This window comes from Octopus sinensis, unplaced genomic scaffold, assembly GCF_006345805.1.
Source record: "Octopus sinensis unplaced genomic scaffold, ASM634580v1 Contig10928, whole genome shotgun sequence".
Taxonomy (NCBI): Eukaryota; Metazoa; Mollusca; class Cephalopoda; order Octopoda; family Octopodidae; genus Octopus; species Octopus sinensis.
The window spans coordinates 42501-52108 of record NW_021832229.1 but is presented as its reverse complement, the minus strand read 5'-3'; the positions used below and the strand labels follow the sequence as shown (position 1 = coordinate 52108).

Here is a 9608-nt window from a genome sequence, read left to right as displayed (position 1 = left end):
CACAAATGATTGTACCTGACACCCCTTCAAGCCCCTGCTTTCCAAAAGTGACCCTTGCCTGATGCAGTTTATCCTCCATCCAGCAATTGTCCTGTTTGTCGCTCTGCCAGACTCGCAAAGACTGACACAAAAGCCTGATGCACAACTGACACGTTGCTCCTTCATCGTCACATCATCAATATTAATTAATTGTCTCTCACACTAATTATCACATTCTCGTTAACCATTTAATACATATTATTAGTCTTCTTTGCTTCTCTCAAAGGAATTGGGGAGGGCATAGAGGATGACAACTGAACACTCATATATTATCATTTATTACATTACATTCAATTACCCATACATTATTAGTTTCATTATCCAAATATTTTCCTTCACGTTTCAGATATACCGAGGACCTTTTTTTCCATTGCTTCAATCTGTATACATGTGTTTGTGAAAGCAAAGAGTTTTCACACTTATTTACTAATGAGCTTCTTTTTATAGCTAAATCACTACCAGAACTAGAGAACAAATTTCTCGTATGGAAGCAAAGTTTAGAATTTAAAGGCTGTACAGTTAACCTTCCCAAAACCAAAATCTTAGTAAGTAGGAAAGTAGACAAATCGTAAAGCCCTTCAGGCCCTGCTCAATCTGTAGGAAATGGGTAGGTAGGAATTCCATAAGGTGTACTCTGTGTTACACATAATAGGTGTAGCAATATCAGAGGCAAGTAAACTGGGGAAATACATTTTGTATGTGGAAGGTGCACATGTACAATAAACACTAAAAATGTACAGAAAATGGGCTTCATCAAATACCAGAGGAGTACGATAAAGATTGTTGAGCAACAAAGTCAGTAGCAGAGGTGAATGAACCAAGAGTGTGGCTGCAAGAATAAAAATAGGCTGAGCAAATTCAGAGAGCTCCTTCCTCTGTTTGGTAACTAAGGGTCACTCCTTCAGAGTGAAAGTCAGATTTATGATGCCTGTGCAGACAGCTATGCTACATCCATCCATCCATCTATTCCTCCATGCAGCCCTCCATCCCTCCCTCCATCCATCCATCCATCCATCCATCCATCCATCCATACATACATACATACAAACATCCATCCATTCATACATCCATACATACATCCATCCATCCATACATCCATACATTCATACATACATATATACATCCATACATCCATCTATCCATCCATCCATCCATCCATCCATGCATCCATCCATCCATCCATCCATCCATACATCCATCCATACATACATACATATGTTCGAAAAAGGAAAAGAATGACTTCACTGGTAGTTCTAATCAATTTTATTTTCTAATGATCTAATTTGACAGTTTGGTTTGTACATCTAGTAAGTTCCTTGTTAACAAAGACGTCGTCTAAACCTTCTGAAGGATATCGTCTGCGATATCATTGAAAACTTCCTGAATCCTTGTCTCCAAGTCCTCCAGTTTGCGAGATTTTGTCTTGTACACCTCCTCTTTTGTGTAACCACACAGGTAAAAACCACATGGAATGTGATCTGGCCTTCTTGGAGGCCATTCATGAGGTCCATGTCGTACCATCCAACGTCCTGGAAAATGTTGATCTAACCACGCACGCACAGTAAGAGCAAAATGGCGTGGTGCACCATCCTGCATGAATATCAGGACGCCAAAGTTATCCCAGCCAGACAGCGTGGGCCCCACGTAATTTTCAGGCATCTGAAGACAGCGATCCGTATTCATGGCGTCACACAGAAGATATGGGCCAACGACACTTGTTGCTGTCATTCCGCATCACACGGTCACTTTCGGTCTAACTTGCATCCTCTCAACCGTAACGTTTGTGCTTGGATCCTTATCACACGATGCCCTGTAATGGTAGTTGTGACGATTGATGAAAGCACCAACATGGAATGCAGCCTCGTCACTCTAGAGGATGTTTTCAAACAATTCAGACCAATCTTCATGCTAACCCAGAATTAAATCTTAATATTCCATTCTGCGGTCACAGTCTTCAGATTTTAGCTCCTGCACGTAATGAGGTTTCCACGGACGAAAATTCAATTCTTTATGCAACACTGTACGTATTGTATATCTTGTTAGTTCACTTTCACGAGCTGCTTGACGCGTTGAATTTTGTGGGCTGCGATTAAACAATTCCTGCATTGTTGCCACGTTCTCCGCTGGTCGGGATGTGGTTGGACGGCCACTTCTTCCATCGTTCACAGAGCCCATGGTTATCAGCTTTGCATGTCAACTTTTTATAGTCTCTGGACGTAGTGTTGCATGCTTATCTTTCCATGCACGCCGCCATCTCTGAACCCAAACAATGGAATTCCACACTTCGTAGCGTGCTGCTATCTTAGCTCGTCTTGAACAGTCAAACGACTGATCATCTGGAAAATAAGAAATAAGACAATAAAAAAGAAAGAAATCCTCACTAGTGATGTCTGTTTAAAATCTGCTTTCGCCATGACTTCAGTGATACTATAAATTCTATAAGCAATTTCTAATGTCTAGTTACTTTCCACCCATCCTGTATATATGTATATATCTAGGTGTGTGTGTCTTTTTGTCTGTTTGTCCCCGCACCACTAGTTGACAACTGGTGTTGATGTGTTGTGTTTACATCCCCATAACTTAGCGGCTCGGTAAAGAGAGCGAGAGAGAGAGAGATAGAGAGAGAGATAGAGAGAGAGAGATAGAGAGGGAGAGAGAATTTCGGGCCTTGTGCATAGAATAGAAAAGAATATTTCGGTTTTATTTTTAAGTGCTTAATTTTAAAGCTGCAAATGTTTAACATTAAAATGATAATGTTATATAAATTTAAAACATTAAATTTGTCTATATAGTTCTATATTTAAAAGATGAGGTATTATGTACATTATTTACATTTTGACTGTTTGTTGTTAACACGTTTTGGCTGATATACCCTCAAGCCTTCATCAGGTGTCTTGGGAAAATTTCGAACCTGGGTTCTCATTCCTAAGGTATTTTTCGTTGTTGTTGTTGTTGTTGTTGTCGTTGTTGTTGTTGTTGTTGTTATTATCATCATCATCATCATTATTATTATTATTATTATTATTATTATTATTATTATTATTATTATTATTATTATTATCATTATTATTATTATTATTCAGTGAGAGAGCAGTTCATGCCATCAAAGTGACACTGGGGTAAAATATACGAAGCCCAATATACCCATCATGACTACCCGTCTGATAAAGGTACACCAGGCACATGCATCACAACCATATGTGCGCGACATGGTGATCTCAAATCAAGATAAACAGCACATGACCTTGCAGGTGGGGCCCAGTTAGAATTTTCTTCAGGTTGAGTAGCCCATCCTGCTCAAAAGGTCCCTGAATAAGGGTTGTTTAAGGATGTTGAAAGAACCACCGATGTTTCCAGAGGTGAATTATTCAAACCCCCAACAATCCCTCTCAACACATGGCTATGATGCTCCCCCACTACTTCTGCTCGTGATCAGAAATGCACATATCGTCAGCCACTAAGGGACATGCTCAACTGGTTAAGAACTGACAAGCAAATCTGTTATTATTATTATTATATTATTATTATTATTATTATTATTATTATTATTATTATTATTATTATTATTATTCAGGTCACGGGCATATGGCGTAGTGGTTAAGAGCGCGGGCTACTAACCCCAAAATTCCGAGTTCGATTCTAGGCAGTGACCTGAATAATAATAATAATAATAGCAATAATAATAATAATAATAATAACAACAACAACATCGAAAAATACCTTAGGAATGAGAACCCAGGTTCGAAATTTCCCCAAGACACCTGATGAAGGCTGGAGGGTATATCAGCTGAAACTGTTAAAACAACAAACAAAATGAGTACAAAATCCATTAGAATGTAAATAATGTAAATAATTAAATTTGTTGTTTGTGAGAATCTTCTGAAGTCTCCTTTTTTTGTGCCTCAAAGAATGAGCAACATCGTCACGTTTCTAAAGTCTAAGCGCATTTTCCAACAATTGTATTCGATTGTTTATTGAGGTTCTGATGCAAGGGAACTAATAAAGTGGAACATGATCTAAGGGAAATAAGCAAGAATTTACTAATATATCTAAAGCAAGAATATATTTTAATAATTGTGAAGATTTCTGAAATCAGCACTCCATATACACTCGCCATTGATACAATGTTCGGGCTGCTCATAGAAGGAAGCTTTAATCAACAAATGTGGATTGCGTCATTCGGAAGTTATGTACTTTGACAAACAACGCTACACAGTGGATCTCTTACGATATGAAACGTCAACATTAATAGGCTGTTAGATTACGATACAGTTTTGTTAGTGGGGGTTCTCAATATTTGCCGAAAGTTAATACTATCATTTTATGGATTAACTCTCTCTCTCTTTTACTCTTTTACTTTTTTCAGTCATTAGTCTGCGGCCATGCTGGAGCACCGCCTTTAGTCGAGTAAATCGACCCCAGGACTTATTTTGTGGAATCCTTGTACTTATTCCATCGGCCTCTTTTGCCGAGCCGCTAAGTTACGGGGACGTAAACACACCAGCATCGGTTGTCAAGCAATGTTGGGGGGGGGAACAAACACAGACACACAAACATATACACACATACATACATATATATATATATATATATATATACATATTTACGACGGGCTTCTTTCAGTTTCCGTCTACCAAATCCACTCAAAAGGCTTTGGTCGGCTCGAGGCTATAGTAGAAGACACTAGCCCAAGGTGCCACGCTGTGGGACTGAACCCGGAACCATGTGGTTGGTAAGCAAGCTACTTACCACACAGCCACTCCTGGAATTTTTCTTTAATCGAAGGTCTCTTTTATCTATAAAATGATGAGAAAACGACCGAGTTAAATTAGTTTGGTGAATTTATTGTCTAAATGTCAAATAAAGATGTATTTTCTCTAGTCAGGGATGGGATGGCCTTAACTGTGGGGTGATTCTAGGAGCGGGGTGAAGGTGAAAGGAATCTTGTTTCGCTTTACGACATGAGACCAATTTTTGTCGATATATAGTGGACTGGAAAGTGTAGGTAACCCGTAAGATAAAGTACCCCATGATCACCCGAGTGGATGATGTCCTTCATATGTATTATGTTGTGTCAGTGGTTTTAACATGTTACTTTCAACAATCAAGTTCACATGGCTAGAAGTTGATATAAATGGGTGATACAGAATTCAATGCTGTAAGCTGTGGTTATCGTTTACCACTCTAAGCAGTACTTATCGACGAAGAACTCTGCGTTAAAGGTCTTTTACTAAAATATGTTAGCTACTATTCAGGGAGAAATATATTCCTCATCAATTTATCACCATCGGAATAAAATTATAAGTACTGGCCTAGTCATTATTGCTGTTTACTTTTTTGTCGAGTTGACCTATAATCAAAGGCATTCCTTCCGTGACCATCCAAGACTACATTATCCAATGTAGCATTTCTTTATTTAAGACACCAAGCTTTGATTTGAGAGAGAGAGAATCAGAGAAAAAAAATATATATATAGAGAGAAATAGAGATAGATAGATAGATAGGGAGAGAAAGAGAGAGAAAGAGATAGATAGATAGATAGATAAAGGGAGAGAGAGAGAGAGAGAGAGAGAGAGAGAGAGAGAGAGAGAGAGAGAGAGAATTGGTTGCTTTTCCTAAGAGGCCAATCGATCACAACATAGGAGACCTCTCGTTGACTGTTGTGTAGGTGTTGTGAACCACAAAAGTCCTCGTACTGGCATACATACATACACACATATATATACATGAACAGTTATATACATACAGACATACATGCAGAAATACATGCATGCATACTTCAAACAATCATATGCAAGTTTATACAAACATACGCACGTAAATATATTCGTACATTCATACATATATACATTCGTATATACATATACATAGTACGCACATACATACATACATACATACATACATACATACATACATACATACATACATACATACATATACATACATACATACATACATACATGCATGCATGCATACATACATACATGCATACACGCATACACACATACACATACATACGAAAACATATACACATACACATACATACGTACGTATATCAAAATCTACAGACGTACGTGCGCATATACATACGCAAAAGCATGTATAGATGTATACATACATACACACACATACATACATACATACATACATACATACATACATACATAGTGCATACACGCATACACACATATACGTGCACAAACATACACACATACACATACATACATACATAGCACTATATAAAGATCTACAGACGTACGTGCGCATAAACATACACACATTTATACATATACACATGCATGCATGCATACACACACATACATACATACACATACGTACATACACACATACATACATACATACATGCATACATGCATACATACATACATACATACATACATACATACATACATACATACATACATACATACACACACATATATATATACATACACACATGCATGCATGCATACACACATACATACATGCACATACGTACATACACACATACATACATACATACATACATACATACATACATACATACATACATACATACATACATACATACAATCAATTGAACCGACACTAACCTCTTCTTCAGACATTCTCTTCAGCATATCATTTACTGCATATTGGAAGACTGCAAGGCAATACCAATCAACATCAGCAGAATTTTAATTCGGAACTGAGATGAACGAAATTAGATGCCGCAATGCATTGCAGCCGACACCCTACAATCTCGGCCGTACTCTCCACCTTCCATAGTGTAATACGATCAGTATTACACTTTTAGAAAGTTATTTCGAACTGCAGTAACCGACCAATACAATAATTGTCGCTGCGGTAATTGTATCAACAGGTCAATATACTAAAATAAATGTTACATATTTCAATATCACTTTACAAAAGTTATAAATCATGCAGAATATATGAAATTGCATTATAAGTGACATTTAACTGGTTACATACACACACACATGAATGCATATGTGTATATATGTATATGTACATAACAATATATATATATATATATATATATATATATATATATACGAGCAAAACGCCCCCCGTCCAATGGACGGTGCTCAGTTATCAAACATTTAAACCAAATTTTCAAAAAACAACTTGTCCGACCGTCCCATAGGCCTTCCCTTTGAGAAACACTGATTTAACCTAAATTTAAGACACCAGCAAAAGAAGAAATAAAGATAGACTTTTTTCTATTCCAAAGAAAAGCGATTTTATTCACACAAATATGCAACTTAAGAGTTTCAAGTACCAGTAATGATAAGGCTGCTGACTGGGAGAAATAATGAGATTGAGCATCTTTTCGAGAACACCTAGCTTTTTAAGGGCAACCCAAAGAGCATCCCTAGATACAGTGTCGAAAGCTTTAGTTAGATCTACAAAAGTGACAAAAAGGTTTCCGTTGTGCTCACGAGCCTCTTCCTGCAATTGCATTAGGCTGAAAATGATATCCATTGTGCCTCTACCGGCCCGAAAGTCACACTGAAATTCAGGCAACACTAGGCTGGCTAGGGCATCGTTGAATCTGTTTAAGATAACCCTTCCAAGGATCTTCCCGGCAACACACAAAAGGGAGATACCTCTATGGTTGTCACGTTCACATTTATTGCCTTTGTGCTTATAAAGATGGACAATAAAAACGTCTTTAAACTCCTGTGGGACTGATCCTGATTCCCAGATTAAGGAGAAGAGTCCACATAATTTTTTCAGCAGAAGATTGCTACCACATCTCGGTTGGTATGCTATCGTCCCCAGATGATTTTCCATTCGTGAGCTGTTTTATGGTTTTTTAAAAAATCTCAGCATTTGATGGAGTAACTGACAGTTTTTCAAGGACAGGCCTCTGTGGTAGGTTGTTGATCAATTCTTCATCAACAATTAAGTTCATGCTCAGAACATTTGAAAATTGCTGTGCTTAGCTTTTCGTGATCTCCTTTTTATGTCAGATTACCCTCAGTTGAAAGTATGGAAATTGGGCTACCAGACACAGGTGCAAAAACGCCCTTTAAATTCTGATAGAATGACTTGGAGTCACATCTGTCCGCAGCATCCTGCAACTCTTGTGCCTTCTTTTGCCACCATGTTTGTCTCATTTGGTTCAGCTGAGGTTGGCATATATTTCTGGCCTTTTAAAATTCGTTGCGTTTTGTGGCATTATTTTAATTTCACATCCATTGACAGAGACGCTTGTGTATATTGTCCAAAAGAGGAGAGATGATTAGATCATTTGAGTTGAACCAATCTTGGTGCTTCCTTTTAACATACCCGAGTGTTTCACAAGATGGCTCAAATGCAGCATTTTAAAAAGCAGACCACGCTGGTTCAATATCTGTATTGTCTGAGATTCCAGCAAGTTTGTTGTCACAGGTTGCTTGAAATGAGGTTAAATTGTCATTGTTCCCCAGCTTTATCATATTCACTTTTCGAATTGGTTGAGTGCAATTGTTATGACTAGGGCTACGGATAGTAATATATATATATACTAGCAGTATTGCCCGGCTCAACGGGGATTTCAGGGGAGAGTTTCAGGGAGTCGCTGGCGATGTATCGTGATGATCAAAAATCCGGCCTGCTAAAATTTGGTTAAAGTGATTCAAACTGCAGACTCAACGCAAAATGGTCACATTTAATTCAAAGCGTTAAAAATATTATGAAAACAATTGGTATGTGTTCACAAAGTCCAAACGATTAATACGAAAAAACCCTCCAGGCTACATCCCGAAAATTCATTTCTTCGCCGAATTTCTACAATGTTTACGGCGATTCGTTTTTATATCTTGATTTTTATTTTTCATGCAATTTACGCATGCTTGCACGCGTGGTGAACACAGTTCACGTCAAACAGCTGACTGAGTAAAGTTCACTATTCAATGCATGGGATAAGGCCTAAACAAACACATTATCGATTTTTGGACTTGCGAGATGAATTTCGGAACAGAAATAGCGCAGTTCAATTTTCATTCGCCTAAACTTTAAGTGACCCATATTTGGTGGCTCTACGATTTGTTGGCTAGGAGGAGATGTGCCAGGAAGTTAAACACACAGACACACACACACACAGATACACACACAGACACACACACAGATACACACACAGACACACAAGTTGAGTTATATATATATATATATATATATATATATAAAATAGTAACAAGTGAAAAAACTACAGAAGGCTTGTTTTTAAAAGGTTAAAAAATATATATTTGAGTCAATATGTCTGAAGAATGTTATAAATTTTTTTCTTACAATGACATAGTTTAGAAGAAATTACCGGTTTCGCGTTCAGCTTTTCAAATTTCTTACAAGAAATTTGAAAAGCTGAACGCGAAACCGGTCATTTCTTCTAAACTATGTCATTGTAAGAAAAAAATTTATAACATTCTTCAGACATATTGACTCAAATATATATTTTTTAACCTTTTAAAAACAAGCCTTCTGTAGTTTTTTCACTTTTTATTATTTTCTATATATTCAACCACGTGCTTTCACAAAACAACTTTCTCATCTATATATTATATATATATATATATATATATATT

At 37.2% G+C, this 9608-nt stretch overlaps 1 protein-coding gene across 1 annotated transcript; it reads right to left on the bottom strand.

Moving 5' to 3' along the window:
• Positions 1-2232: 2232 nt before the first annotated feature.
• On the bottom strand, positions 2233-7524 carry LOC115228670. Its single transcript, XM_029799203.1, has 3 exons — positions 7344-7524; positions 6611-6682; positions 2233-2375 (listed from the first exon to the last, which is right to left on the bottom strand). The coding sequence occupies exons 1-3, from the start codon at positions 7522-7524 to the stop codon at positions 2233-2235; spliced, it is 396 nt and encodes a 131-aa protein (XP_029655063.1).
• Positions 7525-9608: the final 2084 nt, after the last annotated feature.